Source organism: Manis javanica, chromosome 13, assembly GCF_040802235.1.
Source record: "Manis javanica isolate MJ-LG chromosome 13, MJ_LKY, whole genome shotgun sequence".
NCBI classification, from domain to species: Eukaryota; Metazoa; Chordata; class Mammalia; order Pholidota; family Manidae; genus Manis; species Manis javanica.
This window is the reverse complement of record NC_133168.1, coordinates 67,655,482-67,679,450: the sequence shown is the minus strand read 5'-3', so window position 1 is coordinate 67,679,450 and position 23,969 is coordinate 67,655,482. Positions and strand designations below refer to the sequence as shown.

The 23,969-nt window shown below is 40.7% G+C and overlaps 1 protein-coding gene across 4 annotated transcripts in view; it reads right to left on the bottom strand.

The window, feature by feature from the left end:
- ESR1 (estrogen receptor 1) overlaps positions 1 to 23,969 on the bottom strand; it is a 302,834-nt gene that overhangs the window by 209,804 nt on the left and 69,061 nt on the right. For 2 of the 4 annotated variants that reach the window (XM_073219766.1, XM_073219765.1), the window contains exon 2: positions 6,701 to 7,222. In XM_073219766.1, the coding sequence (XP_073075867.1) occupies positions 6,701 to 7,152 (452 nt within the window). In that variant the 5' untranslated portion in view covers positions 7,153 to 7,222. Of the gene's footprint in view, positions 1 to 6,700; positions 7,223 to 9,192; positions 9,336 to 15,991; positions 16,167 to 23,969 lie in introns of those variants that run through there. The other 2 variants (XM_073219767.1, XM_017674096.3) reach the window with 2 other exon arrangements.

Genomic DNA, 23,969 nt, shown 5'->3' with positions numbered 1-23,969 from the left:
AAAGCTCCTCACGACATTCATGTGCCATGCGCTTTGCTAAGGGCTGAGAGAAATACTGCAATGAATAAATAAGATATGGTCTATGTCTGAACCAGTGCTCAGAGATTCCATCTATTAGAAATGAAAGCGGCTTCTAAAGGTCCCATAAGATTTTTCAGATAAACTAAAGAAAAATTTCACAGTGTAACTAAATTGGGTCTTGTACTCAAGTAGAATGTACATTCTTTCTGAATTGCTCGGAATATTCCCACAAAAATTAATTATAAGGTCTTCCCAAAAAAGCAGAAGTGAGAACAAGCAAGCATACAGGACCCTTCAAAACAATTATGTTTCTGACAATGTTATACTGTGAAAGTTTTACCAAAAGAAAAAACATTTAATGTCTTCTTGAAAGACATGAATCTTGGATGCACCTGTGACTGATCAGGAGTGCTTTTGTTGATAGTGGGTTTAAAAGACTTTGGGTAAATTCACATGGATCTAGAACTCCTGAAACCTGTGGTCCACAGTGGGGACAACAGCCAGGGCTGCACTTCCTACATAGCAGATACATGTGCAGAATATGATTGTGGCCTTAGGATTTCACCTTCTCACGCAATAAGAATCCTGGCTGCTATATGCTAACACTGATATATGAACTGCTAAGAATACAAAAGCACATTTTATTTCATCTATGCCATTGATGAGCTATACAGTCTGGAACAAGGCAGCCAAATGAATGAATGAATGAGCTGTAGAAGCAATTCCACTCAGTGAAATTTTTGTCCTGATTTTTTTTTAAGCTCCTATCCTAAGGGACAAGAAAAAATCGTTTTTGAAATTTTTAATGTAGTGAACGCCACTCTGGATGATTCAAGTCATATTCTTCCACCACCGGCCTTCCTGTGTAGGTGGGAACTCTGTTAAGCCCTGTTTCAAGTCTCATTGAAATAACAGATGAAACAGGTCAATAAAGAAATAAACCAGAAAAGGTGGAAGGAAAAATCTGGGAATACACAGATGGAACAACTAAAACAGAAAAGAAAAAAGAAAGCTCGATGGGGGAAAAAGCCAAAAAGAGCTGAATGGAAGAACATTAGAAAACAAAGCAAAGTAACAAGAAAATATGAGAAGGAACTATTAGGAAAAAAAAGAGCAGCAAAGGAAAGAAGAGGTATGTCAATGCAAGAACTCTTCTTACTAACATCATTTAGCTGCAGGAAACCAAAAGAATTGTCTTTTACTTTCAGGGTCTTAGAAGAAATCCCAAGTCTCTGTGGGAGAAAAGTGAGTCAAGTTGCCAAGAAAACTGCCCAGAAAGTAGTGCCTGGCAAGCACCCGTCGGCAGCTGGGGCCCTACACACCAATATTTGGAGCAGGCAGAAATAGCCCAGCCGGGAGAAGCGGCCTGAGATGGAACCCGGGAGCGGCGGCCTCCGGTGCAAACAGCCCTGCAGCTTCCGAGCTGGTGGTGAGTGTCTGCACATTAAACTGCAGAGGCCCTTTGCTCTCCTTGCACTTGACAACATTTGGGGAACTCTCAAAAAGAAAAACCCCATCTGAGTTTGTCGAGGGCTGGTTTGGAAATATCTAGCCCCAAACATTTCTTAATTTTATGAACTTCAGTGAACATCTATGATTTTCAAAAGCAATAATTCATAGGAGTTTCAGAAAGCAGAAAATTAAAAGGCAAAGTACCTACTATCTCATTAAAACAACATGTGTGACTAAAGTAGATGTTATGGGGAGCAAAGTAAGGATGCCATTTGTCCCTGTAAAACTTTCAGAGATGACACAAACTAAAAAGAAATCCAGGTTTGTTTGCATTTTCTTGATTATCTGTGTTGGTTCTATAAGTACTTACTAGATTTATGGTATTAGTATTAGTGATAATAACATGATGGAAAATTTTGACTCATTATACCTACACAAAAATGAGAGAAGACATTGAAAGGATTTGATTTCCACATAGGATAAATTTCTCCAGGCTACACAACAGGCATCTAGAAACACCACCTACCCAAACTGACTCCAGCACTTCATTGCTGCCACCAGCATCGTCCTCCTCCTCACCACCAGTGCCCCCACTGGCACTGGGAGTCCCACCCTCACACCACCATATCACTTCCAGTATCAGTCACACCATTTCTTATCTGACCTAGCTTCTCAAAATTACTAGTTTATTAACTCACATAAAATATCACCAGCTGAGGCCAAAATCATTTGTCTTTCTCTCCTTCATATTTTAAGAGGGTCTAAAAATTATACACACAATTGAAAGCATTACAGATTAATGGAAAACTTCCTTGATAACTCCCAATAGTATCCTCCAAGGTGCAGAACTAAGAATTATGACTTCTCCCCTCATGAGACCAAGAATATCATAAAGGGGCTACCCCTTTGCCTCCAGCCCAGTCAAGTTCCTCGGATTTCAGAGGGCAGCATGAGGGTATGTTTTAGGGATGGAAGAGGCCACACCTTTTTAAAAAAAATGACAGTATGCCTCAATTCATTGGCAGAGTTTAAAATATAAAATAAAACTACTAGATCCCTTTGATGGACTGCCTCCTTTCTATGAAGTCCCTTACACTTTCACTTTGGGTGGTTGAATACTGAAGTCACAGGCAGGCGTTAGATGAATGAGGTTTGTGCGGAATATGCATTTTAGAGAAAAATATCAAAATTCAAATCTTCGGGTAAAACTATTTTTCACATAATCATGCTTTTGGCTTTTAAAAAATATATGTCTATAAAATAAATGCTCCTTATGGTAAGCCAGCTGCAGATGATGACAAAGATTTTATTTAAATTTGGCTTGCACAGAATATTATGTCATATTATCATCAATCTATATTTGTAGTGAAATGCCTGACCAGTTAAATCTGTTCTCCCCTTCTGTCTCTTTAACTGAGAAAAGCACCAAAACAAATATTAATATGTGAATGAAATAATTAAAATATAGAATGTCTGCATAGCTCACATGCTATCTCACTTGACAAAATTACTCATGTCTTATCATTAATAGAAAGTTTGACATCTTTTATAGTTTTTCCTGATATCTATTATTCCTGCCATTGCTGTTTCTTGCCCCTCTCTTTTATATCCTTAGAACACTAAGAAACCAAAAGGCTGAACTTGAATTTTCCCAAATGAGAATGTCATATAGTAAATACATTCACAAAAGTAATCTAGGGATTCAAATTAACTAAGTGTGAGAAAGAAGATGAGAATAAATGCCAATTATCCTTCAGGGGCTTTCTACCAAACAGCCACATGGAGTAGGTGCAAATGAAATGGGATTGAAGACATGATTCCATTTTCAACCTAAAATACATTCATTCCCAAGGAAATATGCAGCTTCTTCCACCACTCTTACATGAACACAAAGTGTCAGGTAAACAGGAATGACTTAAATGAATGAGAAAAGTAAGAACAGAAAGAAAGGGTGCTAAAATCTCACCTAAATACAAGGCAAGAGTCATTGGGAACTTGAAAATTAGCCATTCAAATCTCTCCCTAGAGAAGAGCCTTGTTCAAAGTTGAGAAATAGTTTTAAATGATCACCAAAGGACAAGAGAGCCATTCATAGTATGTATACAAATTATTAGGGCATTGACTGTAAGACAGAATTCTAGTTTGCATGTTTAGCAAGCTTTGTGGACAAGTGGGCAATATTTAGTCTTTAAAAATAGTGCATAATTAAAACTGAAATTAGCACAGAGAATTCAATATCTAATCTGAATTTTAAAAAACAGGGTGGATATGATTGTTTCATCTTTAGTTTTATTCAAACTTCCTAAAGTTGTGTGAACACTAAAAAGGAGCCCAGGGTAAGTGGCACCTAACTGCCTTCATCACGAAATTTTAGGTGAGATACATCCTGCAAAGTCACAGCTTGCCTGTTTATGCATTTATTCCCTCTTAATAACAATTTGTTGGAACATGTGACAATATTCCTCACATTAGTGTATGCCCAGGGCAGTTTATCTATTACTTGTCTTCATGCATAGATATGACTGCAAATTGTGGCCAACAGAAGTAACCATAGTATCTAATGATAAATGATGTGAACTTCACATAAATTCTCTTAACATCCTAGTAGGACACCCAAGTGGACGATCCACACGATAGCACCATTTTACAAATGGAAAACTTAAGAATCAGAAGTAGGAAAGCGTAATCTAACTGAACTAAAGACACCAACTAATTTATAGGGGAAAAATAAAGATAATCAAAATAGCTTTTCGTTTGTGTGTCTAAAACAACTTCTGTGAATTTTTTGTTTTCTACCAACATAACATTTTAGGCCAGCAACTTTCAGACTTCTTTGACCTCAACCCACAGTAAGAAATACATTTTACATCCATCAGCACACCTAAGCATATATAATTAACACAAATTTTCAGGAAACAAAATCCACCTTTACTAAATGTTATGCACTCTGATATTTTCTATCACATTCTTTTCTATCCTAGTCCTTTAAAAAATATCCTAGACTCACAGTTTAGATTTCAAGATCCCCTGGGTCATGACAGCAGTTTGACAACGCTGCCTTTCGCTCCCAAAACTTAACAACTACTGAAGACAATTAACTGTTCCTAAAAAAGTCTAATCAATTCTTTTCTTTTTACCCAGAGTTATTCAAACAGGAAAAAAACTGAGAGGGGGGAAAATACTAAATAACGTCTATCCATTTGAAACAACACTTGCGGAGACCCTATCCTTGCTGCCTGGGTAATAAGAGGCAGAATACAAACAAAAAAGGAAGGGTGTTATGGGAGACAAATGCACAAGAAAAATCATTCCAAACCGAAATTTCTACTCAGAATCCCATGCGTGTGATTTACTTTATTTCTGAAACTTTTGTGTCATTTTTTTTCATTATTCTAAAAGTATGTGAATATCATCTAATGCAAAAAGTTTAGGCTGTGGCATATTATAGTGATACCATTTGCCACTGGGATGATGAACAATCTTGAATAAAATGTGATCCCCGCTTTATTTGACCATGCTCACTTTGTAATTAGCAGGAAGGCAGTAAATAATCCACCAAGGAGCAGTCTCATTAGTGCCCATTGAAATTCAGTCGCATTAATTTGCAATAAAAGAACTGAAAATTAAATGGAAAAGAAAATCGTTTCTGGAGTCCACCATAAGGTTATGGAATTCACATCATACCAGTGCCTTCCTTCACATCAAGGAGTTTAAAATGTTGTGTGATAAGACTTAATCGTTATACTTTGTCCTAACACTTTTTTTTTAAGTGGGCCGGATAAATTATCTTTCTCCTTCCATTTTTACCCTGAATTAAAACAAATAATATCAATCTGAATTATTGATATATTTAAGCTCTTTAAAGTTTTGTTTATTGTTTGTCTCTTAAGTTGAAACTCAGGCTAGACCTGCTTGTCCGTGGGATGCTCTAACATCCTTGGAGGAGGCCGGAGGGGATGGGGTATGTTCAGATGCCCCAACAGATTTGCCCTTGGTATCCTTTGGGCCAACCTGCACCTTCCTGCTATTTCTTCTGCTATAAGTATCTCTGGAAATGGAACACAGAATAGAACATGGCCCACAGCTTGCATGCGGAAGGACAGGGGGCGTGTGGGGGTGCGAATCCAGGCACCAGCGTACAGTCAGGCAATGTCTAACTCAGCACCCAGCCACGTGGGCGCTCTGAGACCTTCCAAACCCAACCCAGGGCATACCTGCCCACAAAGGGCACAGCTTTTCACCAGAAACACTCACCTAAGCCCTCCCCAGGTCCAACCAGAAGAGAAGGGAGAAACTGTCAGAGAAATGGGCGGAAGATAAGAGGAGGAAAGTATAATCTCTACTAGGGGAAACAATAATATTAATAAGGACAAAAAACACTTGCCACTTAAGTCACAAAAGTGTTCCTGTGAGCCCTGGGCTGCCCAGGCTTCTTCTATGGCCACTAAAAGGCACAGACTCCAGGTGACCTGGTCCCCTCCTGGGGCCTTCTATGCCTGGAAGGCCGGAAATGTAACTTAGCTGGCAGGAGCGTATTTCAAAACACGCGTTCTTCAAAACGGCATGTTTTAAACTCACAGGACACACAGAAATCCCACCTGTCAGAGGTCGTATGACAGCAGACAGGTAACTCAGAAATCTGACACTTGTTAAGACCCATTCAATTCCTCTATTGCTCTGCGGAGAAGCACAATTCAATCCTTAAACCCTGGAGCAGTGGAGGGGAAGTGGGGAAAGTAAGTACCAGGAATCGCTTCCCCAAAAATAACCAGCAGCAGCAGCATCATGTGTATATTTCTAATCCTAAATTCTAGGTGAAGGGAAAACTTGGGAGCACGTTAGAACAAAATGTTTAAATAATAGTAACAACAATGAATAAAACTCTGAGCTGCACTAACCCCAAACACCTCCGGCCTTAAACACCGAAGTGGAACCTCGACTAGGGGCTCCACGAGCTGCGTGCGTTTGCTTTGGGGAGTTTCCCCCGACAGAACCACTGCTTTGGACGCATGTCCAGCATTAGCCCGGAAGGGCACGAGGTTTCGGATCCGCCCGTCACCAGGTTGGGAGGCGCGTGGAGAACAGAAAACAAGTTTGAAGCCGCGAAGCGAGAGAACCGGGCTCTCGAACGCGAGACCCGCTAAAAAGAACCCGGGGCCGCAGCGCGCCCGCCCCTCCCGCAGCCGGCGCGGCGGCCTCCCCGTCGGGGCGCGGGCGGCGCGGGTACCTGTAGAAGGCGGGCGGGCCGGCCTCGCGCACCGCGTAGCCGCTCGGCTCGCTCTCCAGGTAGTAGGGCACCTGCTGGCCGTGGGGGTGCAGGAAGGGCGAGAGCTGCGGCGGCGGGTGCAGTAGCATCAGCGGGCTGGGAGACACGCTGTTGAGCTGCGGGAAGGCCCCCAGGCCGTTGGCGCCGAACGCCGCCGTCTCGGACCCGGGGACGTAGGCCAGGTCGGCCTGGCCGTAGACGGGCGCGGAGGCAGCGGCCGCAGCGTTGAAGTCGTAGGCGACGCCCTCGGGGTAGTTGTACACGGGGGCCTTGCTGCTGTCCACGTAAACCTCGCCCAGGGGCCGCTCCAGGGGGATCTTGAGCTGCGGGCGGTTGAGGGGCTCCAGCTCGTTCCCCGGGATCTGGTGCAGCAGGGCCATTCCGGACGCTTTGGTGTGGAGGGTCATGGTCATGGTCCGGGGCCGCAGGTAAGGCGCAGACCGACTCCCCGCGCGGCGGAGGGCTCAGCAGCCAACCCGCCACCTGGAAGAAGAGCACAGCCCGCGGTTAGAGGCGACGCAGGGCATGTCCCGCCGCGACGAGAGCTCTGGCCCCGTCCCGGGAGCCGGCTCGGCCGGGGGAGTCCGCGGCCAGACGCGAGCAAGTGCAGCCCCGCGCGAGCGCGCTCGGGGAGTCTCCAACTTTAAGTACGGGTCTCCCGAGCTCATATGCATCACAAAGGTGCTGGAGGCTGGCCAGAGGCTGTTGCCTTGCACTGACATTGGCTTTAACACCGCTCCAGGCGCAACTCGTTTTGGAGCGATCCCAAAGAGCAGCTTCCCTGAACTTTACTTTAGTTGTCGAGGCTGAACGGAGGCTGAATTTCACTGCAGGAGGGCGGGGGCGCAGAGCGGTCTCCTAAAGGTGGCCCAGGGAAGACGGGGTTTAAAACAAACTTGGAAGACTAATCCAGGGGCTGCTTTCTAGAACGTGCTGCCTTATGTGAGCCGTGCCAGACTCCGATCTATCTCTGTTTGTCTCTCTTTCTGTTTGATTCACTCTCCTTGTTGGCTGGAAATATGTAGTGTGTACATAAAATGACCCTGGGGAGGACCACTCTGTAACTGATATATGGCAGATAGAATGGGGTATGAGGTTGCGTATGCAGCCAGCCACAGACAGCTATATTTAGCAGCTTCAGGGACTGATAGGAGGCATCTGGGGGCAAAGGGGGTGGGGGTAGGGGGGCTGGGACTCAAGGTGTACATATAGAAAGAGCTGCATCTTGCAATTAGAATACTGTGGGATCTCAGTTTCCTCATTTGAAAATTCTCCCAAAGTGGTCCCTTGCAGCCACGACCTTGTGAGATTCTCCCAGCCCAACTTGTATGTTTGTGTTGGACCATAGTACTGTACTTGCTCCCATTAGGAATTCTCATATGAATGATGATTCACAAAAACCTTTGGTTAGGCGCACATGGGTATTCATGCCTTCCACAGGTTATGCAACCAAAACTTCAAAAAACTGAATATGAAACTTGACCTATTCATACAAATTGTGGCCTCAGGTCATTAACCAAAGCTTTGGCAACTACATTTCACTGTTGGTCTAACCAACAGATTTTAAAATGCAATGTCTCATTTCTGTTCTTTAATCCTACAATTGGACCTTCTCAGTTCACTTGGGCTAGGATATACAGAATCAAACATCCAGATGAAAAGGAAATAGAAAAAAGTTTTGAATTGAATTAAAAACTAAGCATACACACACACACACACATACAAACGATATGGTAAATATATTATGCACTCACAGTCTTGGATAGTTTATATACTTTTTAATCAATTTCCTTTGCCCCATGCAGCCTAATGTACCCTGATACAACTATATGATACAACCATTCATATTTTGCTTGAACTGCTGTCCCAAACAACCAACAGAGCACCTGACAAATGTTTGTGGTATGTATAAATGCCAAGGTTGTTGTTTCTAATACTAATTTTTTGGATATTTTGTACTGAGAAGTACATATTTTGCCTAATTCTTACAAGAATAGACAGACAATCTGGGGACAAGATGCAGGTTTAGTTGATTTAATATGAAGCCAAAATTGAGTTTAGCATCAATAACTATAGGTTGTGAGCAAAGAAAGGGTTAAAAACACATTAGGTGAATCACAGATATTTCTCTTTATGGCCAGCAACCATTACTTTCCAAAGCAATTTTTTTGCAGATGATTTCGTTTCCGTAAATCACACTTTCAATTTCCAAATGTCTGTTTTAAACACAAGCAAAAGCACTTCACAGGGCTCTTAAAAATCTGATCCTGCCAAATTATATATAAATTACACAAAGAATCCTACAATACTCCTGAAGGAAAAAGGCGATGCTCATGCAAACCCACTGAAAACAGCACATTCTCATCCCCCTGCTAGGATACAGACACTGGACAGAAAGGTAAGTTGCTTTCTCAAAATGCTAGAGCTACAAAGAGAAATCAAAACAATCCTACCCTGCTGGATCAAGAGCGTCTTTCCAGAAATGGTCCATGGGCTTGCAGAAGTCAAGGGCTGAGACAGAGAGGATGAAGGAAGGAATGCACTCGCATGTGCGTGCAGCTCAGTGTGTGAGCAAGGCAGAGCATGTGTGGATGTGTCTGTGTGTGGAATGGCAGGGATTCGGGAAGCAGCCAGTAGGCAGGGCACTTGGCAGCCCCTCCCGGCAGACGCAGCAGCTGGGCTGCTGCACAGAGCTGGATGAATGGCAATGGGGAGTGAGGAGAAGCTTGCTGCCTGCTCATGGAGAGCAGTGTGGCACAGCCAGTCCACATTACTGGGGAGGAGCAAAACTCCAGCCCCATTTGCTCCTTTTCCTGGGAGCCTGGTGAGTGCCCTATGCTTTGCACTGCCATCCTAAGTGAGAGAGAAAACAGGCTTACTATAAATCATAGGCTTATAGCTAAAATAGAATGCCAGTCAAAAGTGTATGAATATCAAGTTTACAAAATGTGACATGGGCGGTTTTTCCCAAAGAATATAATTTAACAGTAAAAGCCTTCTGGGACATACTTGGACCAAATGCCTTGCTGGCCCCAGTCTCCCCAGTCTCTGAACAGACACACTATTGCTGTGCCTTCAGTTGTACCAGGAAACCAGACTTGGGAAGAAATGTTTTGGCATTCTAGGGATGTGTTTCCAGCTGAAATGTAACACTCCTCCACCTCGTTAACCAAACCCACAAGCCTTTCCATGAATAGCTCAGTTCACTACTTTTGTAAACATATGAGAAAGTATATTACTAAAAACCTGGGATATGAAGATAAGACCAAGGTGAGTACCTTTGTTTTGAGTAAGGGGAGGAGGTATCTTGTGATTCCCAATGGTGCCCACATGGATCCACCTGGTCCTCGGCTTTTCTCTTGACCATGGTACTAGCACACAATCAGGTGCTCCCAGCATGCCCTGGCCCAAGGTCCCAGGGCATGTGATGCCTAGGGGAGCTGTCACTGCCTTGGGGATTAAATGACTCCAATCACAATGCCAGGAGTAGCCAGTCTCTGACCCTGGGACCCTATGCAGGTACTAAGAGATTTATGCATGGTGGCTCTTGAGACCAATACAAAGAAAAAAGTAAAAAGTTATATAAAAAAGTGTTTTAAAATGTTAATGATGTTATATTACAAATACGTATTTTCTGCTTTGAAAAACCCAAAATATTGGAGCACAGAAGAGCCCTCTCCACTATCAGCAACAAAGACAAATATTGAAAAACAAAAGTTATGCTTTGTAAGCAACAATGGGAATATCCTACCTCATCCTTTAGGTCAACAACGACCACCCCTTCCCTAGGCCAGTCCAGACTAAAACAAGAACGCTAGGAAGGGAAGGGAAGAAACGAGGGGAGCAAAGACAGAAAAAGAGAAAGAGAAAGAAAGGGGAGAAGGAGACTCTTCAAATGTCCTCCTTACCCAGAGAAAGGATCAGAAGCCTTGCTATCTCTTCAATGGCTCTGGTTATTCTGGGACTAAAGTAACGGCACTTGTCCTGAACATATTCTCTGCGGCACTCTCCTCTTCTGGTCAGATTCGTCCCGCAGGCTTGGTGACGGTGTGTGGGAAAGGATGCTGCACCTTGCCAGTTTTCTCCTGGCGCCGCAGGAGAACAGCCTCACAGTCCAGCTCCCAAATGTCCCCCTTCCCTCTCAGCCCTGCCATGCTGGACACGCTCCCCCACCGCAAGGGCTCACTGGCACTCACAGGGAAAGAAGGGTCCAGTCTACTTCTCAAGGTCCACTGCTGAGTGTATCTCCAAGCCCACTTTTCCAGGGGTCTCCTGGGCAATGCTGGCTTGTTCAAAATATGTCCTCACTCTGCCTCCCCACACACAAGGTGTTCCTCCCAGCTCCTCTGTCTGTGACCAGCACCACTGCCCCTCCAACCACCCGCAGGAAAGGCGCACAGTCTCCTTCCTCGGCCTTCCCTATTCCTGAGTCTCTGAGCTTCGCTGTCTCTCCCTTTCCCTCCACTTGCATCAGCTTCCTGCAGATCCTCTCTACCTTAACTGTTGTAAGACCCCCCTAGGGACCTGTCTGCCTCTTCCCTCCCCCTATTTCCTCCCAGATCCTGCTGCCTTTTATTAACTTGGTTTTGACTACTTCAGGGTCCATCTTCTTATGACCCAGCTTCATCCTTCCCCAGATCCTAGCTTCCCATAAGTCTCCTGCGGAGTATATTCCCTCAGATGGGTAGCCTGCCTGCCTTCAGCCAAATAAAAATCTGACACTCCACACACTCAAAGCTTTCCTGATGACATTCTCTCTGCCTACAACCACTGCTTTGCTGGCTTGTCAAGGAAAAGCATCCCCTTTATTTAAGGTCCAGCCCAAATGCCACCATATCCATAATGCCTTCCTTTACTCCTCATTCAAAAGGAATGTTCCCCCCTCTGAACTCGCAAGGTATTTCTCATGCACTTATTACATCCTTTCTTGAATGAGTTATTTATGCACTATTAATGCCCCTCATGCTCCTTGAGAACAAGCTCTACATAGAGTTATTATGTACTGTGCTTTGAAAAACCCAAAATATTGGAGCACAGAAGAGCCCTCTCCACAATCAGCAGCAAAGACAAATATTGGCTAGCACTGTTACTGGTCATATTAGATCACCAAATATTGGTTAATTTATTAAACCAGATACTTAAAAGGATAAAATAAGATTACATCTATCTGGATAACCATCTCTAAAAGCTAAGTTTCCATATAATGTTCTGTAATTTTCAAAACAGTTTTTGCTAAAAGGTTATCCTTGTATCCCCATACTGACTGAAGTCACAGAGTCAAAATTCAAGTTCGTACAATCATGAGAAAAAAGCCTGAAATTCTGGGCAGCATGATTCACAAGAAAGCTCTGAATTTTTAGTTTGTACCAGATGATATTACAACCATACTTAGTTTTTTCTCTGGGTCCCTTAAAAGCTTTTTGCATTTACAAAAACATGATTCCTCTAACAGAAACACAAATGAAAATAAATGTGGAAATAGTTACAGAATAGCTTTACTATTAGAAATGGTTCCTTCATTCTTGAGACATGGAGGTCCAGCTATATCCAAACTGGTCATTATTTTGATTATAAATGCTCTGTTTGGGAGCTTGTCTTTGTACATTTATTTGACACCATCCATATTCCTCTAAAGGAGAGGAAAATTGAAGAATTTTCTTTTAAGTTTCTTCTCAATTTAAAGACAGTTCAGACTAAGATTAAAGATGGCAGCATGAGAGGTGAGACAGAAACCTCCTCTCAAAGCCATATATAATATGAAAATATAGCAAATACATTTAATGCTGAAAAAGCAACAGGAAAAAAGGCTGCCGCAGCAACAAAATATTAGCAAATGGAATTCAAAAATACATCAAAAAGATCATCCATCAAGATTGAGTAAGATTTATTCCAGAGATGCAAGGATGGTACAATGTTCAAAAATCCATCAACATCATCCACCACATCAACAAAAAGGACAAAAACCAGACGATCATCTCCATAGATTCTGAAAAAGCATTTGACAAAATCAACATCCATTCATGATAAAAACTCTCAACAAAATGGGTATAGAGGGCAAGCACCTCAACATAATAAAGGCCATATATGACAAACCCACAGCCAACATCACACTTAACAGCAAGAAGCTGAAAGCGTTTCCGTTAAGATTGGGAACAAGACAAGGATGCCCACTTTCCCCACTTCAATTCAACATAGTTCTGGAGGTCCTTGCCATGGCAATCAGACAACACAGAGAAATAAAGGGCATCCAGATTAGTAAGGAAGAAGTGAAACTGCCCCTGTTTGCAGATGACATGATATTGCACATAAAAAACCCTAAAGAATCCACCCCAAAACTACTAGAACTAATATCTGAATTCAGTAAAGTTAAAGGATACAAAATCAATACATAGAAACTTTCTGTGTCATTCCTATACACTAATGATGAACTAGCAGAAAGAGAAATCAGGAAAACAATTCCATTCACAATTGCATCAAAAAGAATAAAATACCTAGGAATAAACCTAACCAAGGAAGTGAAAGACCTATACCCTTAAAACTACAAGACACTTCTAAGAGAAATTAAAGAAGATACCAATAAATGGAAACACATCCCCTGCTCATGGTAGGAAGAATTAATATTGTCAAAATGGCCATCCTGCCTAAAGCAATCTATAGATTCAATGCAATCCCTATCAAAATATGAACAGCATTCTTCAACAAACTAGAGCAAATAGCTCTAAAATTCATATGAAACCACAAAAGACCCCGAATAGCCAAAGCAATCCTGAGAAGGAAAAATAAAGCTGGGGGGATTATGCTCCCTGACTTCAGGCTCTACTACAAAGCTACAGTAATCAAGACAATTTGGTACTGGCACAAGAACAGACCAATAGATCAATGGAACAGAATAGAGAGTCCAAATATAAACCCAAGCATATATGGTCAATTAATATACGATGAAGGAGCCATGTATATACAATGGGGAAATAACAGCCTCTTCAACAACTGGTGTTGGCAAAACTGGACAGCTACATTTAAGAGAATGAAATTGGATTATTGTCTAACTGCATACACAAAAGTAAACTCGAAATAGATCAAAGACCTGAATGTTAAGTCATGAGACCATAAAACTCTTAGAAGAGAACATAGGCAAAAATCTCTTGAATATAAACATGAGCAACTTTTTCCTGAACACATCTCCTCGGACAAGAGAAATAAAAGCAAAAATGAAAAAATAGGGCTACATCAAGCTAAAAAGCATCTGTACAGCAAAGGACACCACCAGTAGAACAAAAAGACATACTACAGTATGGGAGAATATATTTGTAAATGACATACCCAACAAGGGTTTAACATCTAAAATATATAAAGAACACACATGCCTCAACATCCAAAAAGCAAATAACCCAATTAAAAATTGGGTGGAGGATATGAACAGACATTTCTCCAAAGAAGAAATTCAGATGGCCAACAGGCACATGAAAAGATGCTCCACATCATTAATTATCAGGGAAATGAAAATTAAAACTACAGTGGGATATCACCTCACACCAGTTAGGAGGGCCAACATCGAAAAGACTAGGAACAACAAATGCTGGCAAGGATGCGGAGAAAGGGGAACCCTCCTAACACTGCTGGTGGGAATGTAAATTAGTTCAACCATTGTGGAAAGCAGTATGGAGGTTCCTCAAAAAACTAAAAATAGAAATACCATTTGACCCAGGAATTCCACTCCTAGGAATTTACACAAAGAAAGTAAGATCTCAGATTCAAAAAAGACACATGCTCCCCTGTGTTTATTGCAGCACTATTTACAATTTACTATTTACTATTAAATAGTAATATTTAATAGGAGCAACCTAAGTGTCCATCAATAGATGAATGGATAAAGAAGATGTGGTACATATACACAATGGAATACTATTCAGCCATGAGAAGAAAGCAAATCCTACCATTTGCAACAACATGGATGAAGCAAGAGGGTATTATGCTCAGTGAAATAAGCCAGGTGGAGAAAGACAAGTACCAAATGATTTCCCTCATTTGTAGAGTATAACAATGAAGCAAAACTGTAGGAACAAAACAACAGCAGACTCACAGACTCCAAGAAGGGACTAACGGTTACCAAAGAGGAGGGGAGGGGGATGGTGGGTGGGAAGGGAGGGAGAAAGGGATTGAGGGGCATTATGATTGGTACACATGGTGCATGTGGCCATCACAGGGAAGAAAGACTAGCACAGAGAAGACAAGTAGTGACTCTGTGGCATCTTACTACACTGATGGACAATGACTTCAATGGGGTATGAGGGAGACTTGATAATATGGGTGAATGTAGTAACCACAGTGTTTTTCATGTGAAACCTTCATAAGAGTTTACACCAATGACAGTTTAATTTAAAAAAAGAAAGTTCAGTCTATTTGCTTTAAGGGCTTTTGATTAGCTCCTAGACTTTTTTCAACTGACCTTAAAGTAAAATTTATATGCAGTGAATGCACACATCTTATGTGTACAGTTTGATGTGTTTGGCTAGGTGGGTATGCCCATGTAATAACCATCTTAAAGAAATTATGGAGTATTTCTGTTCCTCAAGAAAGTTCCCATTATGCACCATGCTAGTCAACCCCTAACCCCTATAGGCAACCACTGTTCTGATTTCTATCACCATAGATTTGTTTAGCCTCTGGCCCAGAATGTGGACCATGATGCCATTTCCAGCCAATCACAACAAGTCAGATGCTGGACCCGCATCTGTGCCAGGTCGTTAAGGTACAGAGCAGACCTCTCAGCAGAACCCTTGCCCTGGGATCCACTCCCTCAAGGCCACAGAATTTTACTAACACTCTATTCGTAGAGCTTTTTAAGTATAACAGGCTTGACATGACCAAATGTTACATAAGTCTGGAAAGATACAAATTAATGAGAGACCAAATGGAATCAGGATTCTTTACCATGTTCTTAAATAGCCTTTTCTTCCCACTGCCACTCCAAAAAAATTTTTAAAGAAATGATTTCTAAGCCGAGAATCAAACCCAAGGTCCTTCCTCTCACAAACCCTGGGAACGAAGATGCCATTTCCTGGCTTCCTACCCAGGATGTAATGGAGATTGCTTGAATTTTTGGATTTCAGGTAGAATGGCTACTCTTTATTATGAATCAATGAGTAATTGAGATTTAATTCACCAGCTTAATAGAATCTGGAAACCTTCATCATATATTTTCTTGAAAATTTTATTTTTAAAAATATTTTTTTATCTTTTTACAAAACTTACCTATTGCATGTGGCAGAGACCACTGAGGAAGTACTTTCACTGTAAGTGCCCTGAGTGATAAAAGAATTCCAATTATTCCAATTATTATTACACTATGTCCCTCTCCCTCCCTCTATCTGCTGTTTACTTAATGAATCGCATTGCCAGCTTAGCATATTATTTCTGGAGAGCGCTATCCAGATTATGCCTAAACTCATGTTGATTCAAATAGTCCTATCTAATGTTCAGGAGGGCCTGTATACCCACATGCACACGCACACACACACACACACACATATGCATGCATGCAGACACACTTACTAATCAACCAAGAACCCTGCCCAGTGTCAGTCCCAGCCCTAGCCAAATGATAAAATAGGAGATTTGTGCATTTTGAGACCTTCAGTCCTATTTTGTTTCCACACTTCCTGGATAACTGGCTCCCTCCCACAGTCCCTAAGCTCCCAGACCCCCATGCTAGCCGGTGCTCCTCCCTTCTCCCAACCCCCCAATTACAATTGTAATGCCTCCAGGAAGAGAGATATTTATGAGCATGCCAAGGAACAACTTGTTCATTCAACTGACTCAAAAATTACCAGTAACACCATGTTATATGTCAATTACATCTCAATAAAGAAATATTGATGTTGACTATTTGCCAGGACCATTTCTAAGTGTTGGGCACGATCTTAGCCAGCTCAGGCTGTTATAACAAAATACCATAGACTAGGTGGTTTCAAAACAGAAATGTATTTTCTCACCATTCTGGAAGCTGGAAGTCTGAGATCAGGATGCCGGCATGGTCAAGTACCAGGGAGAGCTCACCTCCTGGCTTTTGGAATCCACCTTCTCCCTGTGTCCTCACGGGGCAGAGAGCTGTCTTCTCATTAAGTCACAGTCTTATTGGATTAGGGCTGGACCCTATGACTTCACTGAACCTTAATTACCTCCTAAAAGCCCCTGTCCAGGTACAATCGCACTGGAGGTTAAGACCTCAACATAGGAATTAGAGAGACAAAATTCAGTCCATAGCAAGCACCCAGAAACAGACAAAACAGTATTTCTGCCCTCACAAAGCTTACCTCTAGGGGATTAATCCTATTCTATTAGTTTAATCCTATTCTAATGGCCTTGGCTCGGCCTCTTCCGGAGCATCTCTGCCTCCGTCTGCCTTCAGGCGTTGGTATTCCTCTGGGTTCAGCTCCTAGGCCCTCTTGTCTCCTATCCAGAGGATCTCAATCACTCCTGAGGTTTTAAGTTTCATCTGTGCCTTGAGGACTTGAAACTAGAAATCTCCAACCTGGTGAGGAGATCCACATTTCCAGAGACCTATTAGATATTTTTACTTGCATATTCACTCATTGAATAAATATTTATTGAACACCTACTATGTACCAGCCATTTGAAGCTCAACCTATCCCAAATTAACTTATCTTTTCCCCAGACCCACTCCTCCACTTCCTATCTTTTTAGCAAATGCCATAGCCATTCGTGTAATTGTGCAAGCCAAAAAAATCCAGCCTTCTGCCTTGACGCTCGTTTTCACCCTCTATATTTAATCACAAGTCTTTTTTTTAAATTTCTGTCTCCTTCATTTCTTTTGAGTCTACACCCTTTTCTCATTGCCATTATTATTTTCAGGCTGATATCTTCTCTCCCAAGTCATTGCCTCCAGCCTCTTTCTTTCACTATCCATTCTTCATACTGCAGGAAGAGTAATCTTTCTCAATAATAAAAGAATTCAAATTATTATTCTTATTTCTCCAGAGTTCCTACCCCCTCTCTCACATTTATTGTGAGATATCATTGGAATATGGAATCATTTTCAAGTTCCTCAGATCCTCTGGATTCTGTCAGAGTTTAACTATTCACATATGAGATTCACTCTACCTGAAATCTTCTTCTATCCCTTTCATATGACTTACCCCTATCCTCCCTTGAGACATCACAGCCACCAGGAAGCCTTCCTTGATTTCCCATTGGGAGCCTCTCCTATGAAGGCCCATAGCTCCCTAAATATCCCCAGTTATAGCCTTTATCATACTATTGGAATTTCCTTTGTATTTTTCTGAATCCTCCCACTGACTGACCTATAAATTTAAGAAAGGCACCCAGGGATTGTCTTTTCACAGATCTCAAGTCCATTGTCTAGTACAATGCCTAATGTGTAGTTGGCCCTCAATAAATACTCTGAATAATGAATGCTTAAATCCCTCCCAGATGTCACATTTGCATCATTAATTGACTCCTTCAATAGCTCAACTCAAAAGGATAGAATATAATGGCTAAAATTTAGAACCAGAGTCTAGGGAAAAATTTGGAATAAGATTCATATTTTTCAGAACTCAGATTTCTTATCACATAATAGGCTATTAGAACTGATGGTCTCTTTATGGGTTGTCAAGTCCCATCTCTTCATTGTATTTATAAAGAAACTGAGACCCAGAAAGGCACAGGAGACTTGCAGAAGATCATGTGGCTAGAGGAAGTGGACTGGAATCTGGGTCTCCAAATTTAAGGTACATCACACTTTCTACCTACCTCCAGTCTCTCCCTGTAGATACTGCATTCTTTCTTCTCTTAGTGTGGGCTATGATCTACATAAATCAAATTAAGACATAATCTTGGAGACTCACGTGAGCTATTCTTAGAATCCTAAAAACTGCTTCCACATTCTTAAATCACTGGTCAAGAAATGGGGAGAAGGATTTGCGAAAATAAGTTAAAAACATTGACACAACTTGTGCTCAGAGAAATAACTTGCCTCCTAAAACATGAGGAAATGAGTTATCAACTCCCATTCATTATTCCTGGGAAGAGAGTCCACTTAGGTCTGACTCATAGCCATAGCATTTGAATAACACTTCCCAGCTAAACAAATCTTTAAATGCTCCCTATATCTACTACATCATACAAACTTGCAAATACAATACTTTTGTATTTAACCAAATACAAAATGTTGTATATCAACTACATCATACAAACTTGCAAATACAATACTTTTGTTTTTAACCAAAAAAAAAATGGCTTTATTTTGATACATTTCAACTTCCAACAGACTCTAATTTGAAAGACATTAAATCTCCTTCCCATTTTGCTATGACACTCATCAAGGAAGCCATCTTATGATCAAAAAGTGATAGCCTTCCTAAAAACCATAGTCTTAAAAGAATTGGAAAGATTATTGGGAATAACATTATAAACACTCAGATTCAGAAGAATTTAGTGGCAAACTTTTGGTCAATTCTTGAACAAAGACATTACTTTTAGTGATATTTGCCAGCAACATTTTATACCATAAAAACAAAGAAAAATAATAATTCAACAAATTGTATGCCAAAGTCTAACAAACTGCTAAAATGTACAAATTGGCCTTTTTCCCCTTTTCTCCACCTTGCCCTTCTTCTGAATTTTCTGTGTTTAATACATCTCTACCTCTTTCTTATCTGCTGTTGAGCCTGTCTCTTCTCTGAGGTCTTTGCAGGCCAGCCTTAATCAGCATGGGTCACCCCAGGAAGACCCAGAATTTAAATTAAAACTCACAGCAGAAAAAAAGAGCTGCCTAGCAATGTGTTCTCTTACGTGTGTGTCATCAACTCCCTCACCTCACTCTTCAACATCCTCAGCCACAGGCATTCCTTCCTCAACACACCTTCCTCAGGCCTCCATTTCAGTGGGGTGCTCAGAGTTGAAGCTGTACAACACCCTATGCTCCCAACCCCCCACCCACCAAAATTCCAGTGTGCTCAAGGTCTTCATGTCAGCCCGCAGTTCATAGGGACATAGCTGAATGAACTGATTTCCATTCTTACCTTACATGCAGGTATTTGAATTTTTAAAAAGGAAATCTTATTCAACTAAGGGAATCTCTGCTTGTGAAAGTGCTAAAGTATGAAAAGGAAAACACAGAGCCTGGGAGGAGGCATAGAAGCATATCCTGTGCTTTTCATTCTCAAGAGGTTCAAAAATTCAAGTTGGAAGTGAGTTGTTTCAAACCATCCTTTGGTTAACCCCTAGAGCACCTAAATAAACTGTTCACATCTCAGTAAAGATACGTCCTTGCTCTCACAGGAACAGTCTTTGCTCTTGCATAAGCAATTAATAACCTATAATAAACAAACACAAGGAGTGCCTGGGGACAAAGTTATGGCATTCATAGGACATGTTCCATAGCAGTCAAATCAGAGGGAATAATGACTTTTCCAAAAGTAAACACCTAAAATTTACTCCTTTGCTACATTGTGATGCTAGATACAGAACATAAAAAGCACTGAAGTCATTTTCCAAGTGGTTGTGTAAAATAGCAAAAAGTTTCAGTCTAGCAGTGCATTTCCATTGGCTTTTCTTTCATGCAAAATGTGATCTTTGACTCTTTGTGACATGATAATTTAGTTTTTTCAGAATGGGCATAAGAATGACTGAACTAAATACGGTTCTTGCTCATGAATCTAGACATGCTTATTCTCAAAAATAAATGCGACATTCACTCAAATGAGTATCTCCCAGTCAGCCTCAATTTGCCCTTCTCTGGGTACGTAACATACTTTCCCATCTCTGCCCACCAGACTTACTTACTGTTTTGGAAAATCTAACATTTATTTGCTGACTGGTTGATTCCAACTCCAGTAATATACTCTTCATGCAACATGCAGTATATAAAGGAGTTACTGTAGAAACTCTGAACCAGAACCTCAGGACTCTGAGCCTGCCCTTTGGGCCTTGCTCACAGCGGCTGTAATAGCATTGTGTATACTGTTGAGAGTTTCATCACCTATCATCCCAATCTCTATGAGGGGAAGAAAGAGTTTGGCAAAGAAAACCAGATTGCCTCAGCTTCTCTGTAAACTGGGTTGTTGGGAAGGATTCTTCCTGTTCACAATAAGTTAGTGCAATATGAGGATAATCATCAGTTTTGGAGATTTTTATTTCAGATTGGTTTGACAACAACCAAAACATCCAAAATCATCCTTTCTCTAGAGTTGATTTCTTTATTGGTATCTTACCTCACCATAGGCCTATGGTATACCCTGATGGATGTTAACTGAGCATCTATCATGTGCTTTTCAAATATTATTTCATTTATTTTTAAGTATATAATGCAGCTTGTGTTTTAAACTTCACAGATATTTCCAAAGCTGTATTGAGAGAATCTCCCTGACCTCTGCCTGCCATCTGCCAATTTCCCATCTCTAGAGGCAATGGATATTACTGGTTTTTAAGCTCCCTTCTAAAGAATTTCCATCATATTGCATGAACACACACACACACACACATTCTTCCACATCCTTTTTTAAAAATAGTAACCTGTATGCTGTTTTATGCCATTTTTAAAATTTTCATTAACAATATATCTTGTATATCTTTCTATTTTGCTATGTAAGTAGCTTTCTCATTTTTATGACTGCATAGTATTCCACTATGTGAAAGAACCATAATTTAGTTAACCAGTTCCCCATTAATGGCAATTACATTTGTCCCCAGTCTTTTGCAATTATCCATAATGCTACAATTAGCAACTGCATACATAGTTCTCCCAGGAACAAATAAGTGCACTATTAATTTTAGGAAATGTTGCCAAAATGCCCTCCATACTGGCTGTACAATTTGAATTTTCTCACCCTCACAAATATGATGGATCTTTGAACTTTTTGATGTTTCTCAAAATATTACCTCCATGCAAGTTCTAATTTGCACTATAGTTTTTGAGATCTATAAGGTTGGGACAAGACTAACCTCAAGGGGTTGTTGCAAAGATTAAATGCAATGATATAGGAAATGCACATTCTTCTTGCCAGTTTCCACCATTATTTTTCCAATAGTTAACAATTACTGGGACCCCAGAAGCACAAGTGATAATGCACTAAAAGTAACAAAGTGTGAAAAAGGCCAGAGTTGTGTAGTCCAAAGGTTTTAGATGAAATAAAGGGCTGTTATTGAAGGCTTGCTTATTCCATTCCAACATAACAGCTTGCTTAACACAACATCATTGAAATTCAGTACAAATCAGGACCATTTCCCTGGGAATAAAAAATAACCACGCATAGTGGCACCTTAGGTGTGGAGTAGAACATTAACACCAGAAGCACGCTATGTAAACTTGAAAAACAGAACTCAGTTATGAACCCAAAGCGTTTTTGGAATTAATTATTGAAATGCCAACTTTTACTATTTTACAATATTTTCATACCCATTGCAAACAGCCTCCTAATGTTCCCACTGAGGCATTGTAAATATCTGTCATCAGATTAAAATAAGTGGTAGATTATTGACCAAATCAAGGTTGTCATCTCAGAGAAAGGACTGTAGTTTTCATAAAAATAAAAAAACATTTTGAAGCAGACTGTCAAATATTAGGTATTAAGATGCTTTGATATACAGCTAAAATGCTTGCGACTCAAATGGCAAATAATTCTGCAGTCTAATTTAGAAAACTTTTATGTACAAAATCATCAGTACAGTTGAAATTTTTGTAACCATTTCTTTTCATCTTTCCATTTATGTCATATCAATAAATATAACCACTGGATTTGGAGATTGTGGGTCCTAATAATAGATAGGAAAACAGTTATTGTGATCTTCAATGTACTTTTAATGGAAATAAGAGGTTTTATATTTATGATTAATTTTCCATTTTTGCAAAAAAAGTCAAAGTTGTTTTTAATATTATGAGAAAAAACTATTGTTATGTATTTATTAGCTTTCTGATCCAAAGGAGGTTTTATCCACAGACTCTTTTCCACAGTTAACTGTACTCTATTCCAAATTTTTAGAAATAAATTCAGAGAAAATTAGCCTATCATTAAAGATAACATCCTATTCCCCTTTTAGTTTTTAAAATGTGTTTTTTACATTACAGGTACACAGATCTAAAATTAACAACTTAACTAAGATTTAATTCTCCCTGGGGAGTTGGTAGGCAACCTGTTATTACAGGATTTGTCATTTAGAATTACACATACTGTTTTAGTGTTGTGTTTCTTCCTAGATTCTGAGATCCTGTGTGCCCCTAGTGTACTACCTGGCACATACTTGTGAACAAAGTTGTAAACATATTGGAAGAGTATGAATGATTGAGTAAAATTACTTGAATTTGTTGTCTAGCGTCATGTAGATAAAAGGTGTTTACATTGTTTGCCTTGTTGTTTGAATCATATAGCATTTTCAAGGTCTTTATTATGATCTGAGATATTGAACAGTATCCATTCCTCAAGAAGAACAGGGCAAGAAGACATGCTCTGATTAGCAGATGCCCTGCAATCCATGTCTCCAAGTGTCCCAGCCCTGTCCTAACAGCCCCAGATAGGCTCTTTGGGCAGTTATACTGAGTCTCTTCTGAGATTCGGGAGTCCCAGTTAAGTCCACAGGGTGAACTTCTCCTCTTAATGACCTCCAGCAACTCTGGAATAAAGTGGCCCAGTGACCACAGATTCACCAGACAACTGACAAAGTCAAGAGGTGTGAACAGAATGGATCCAGAGCCTAATACTCAGCATGAGCAGGAGGCCGGCTGGTGCAGACGCTGTCTCTGTTCATGACCCAGATGCAACAGTCTTACTCAATCACCATGAATTCTCATGATCACTAATAGCTCCCTATATTGCTACTTTGGGACAATCTCATGATATCCAAACTTCTACAGTTTTATTCATGTCCAGGAATTTCAATTATAAGGCCAATTTGCAAAATAATAGTATGAACTCCTTGAAGGTGGGGACAGAGTTCAGGGATTAATTCAGGATGACGTGATAGAGAGTGCAGGTGGTAGAAAGGTTGGCCTCATTATTTCAGTCTTTTTATTAACTGAATTAAGTGATTTGATGGTCAATAGGTTAAAAATGCTATGTCATATTTATTTGGCCAAACGTGCATGTATAGACACACAGAATGTTTAAATGGAGCAGCCATTTAGTCCCTGTGTTTGGCTGAGAACCCTGAATATTAGATGACACCATCCAAACTGAAGTTTAAGGCCACTGTGCAGTATTTGGGGGGAAAAAAT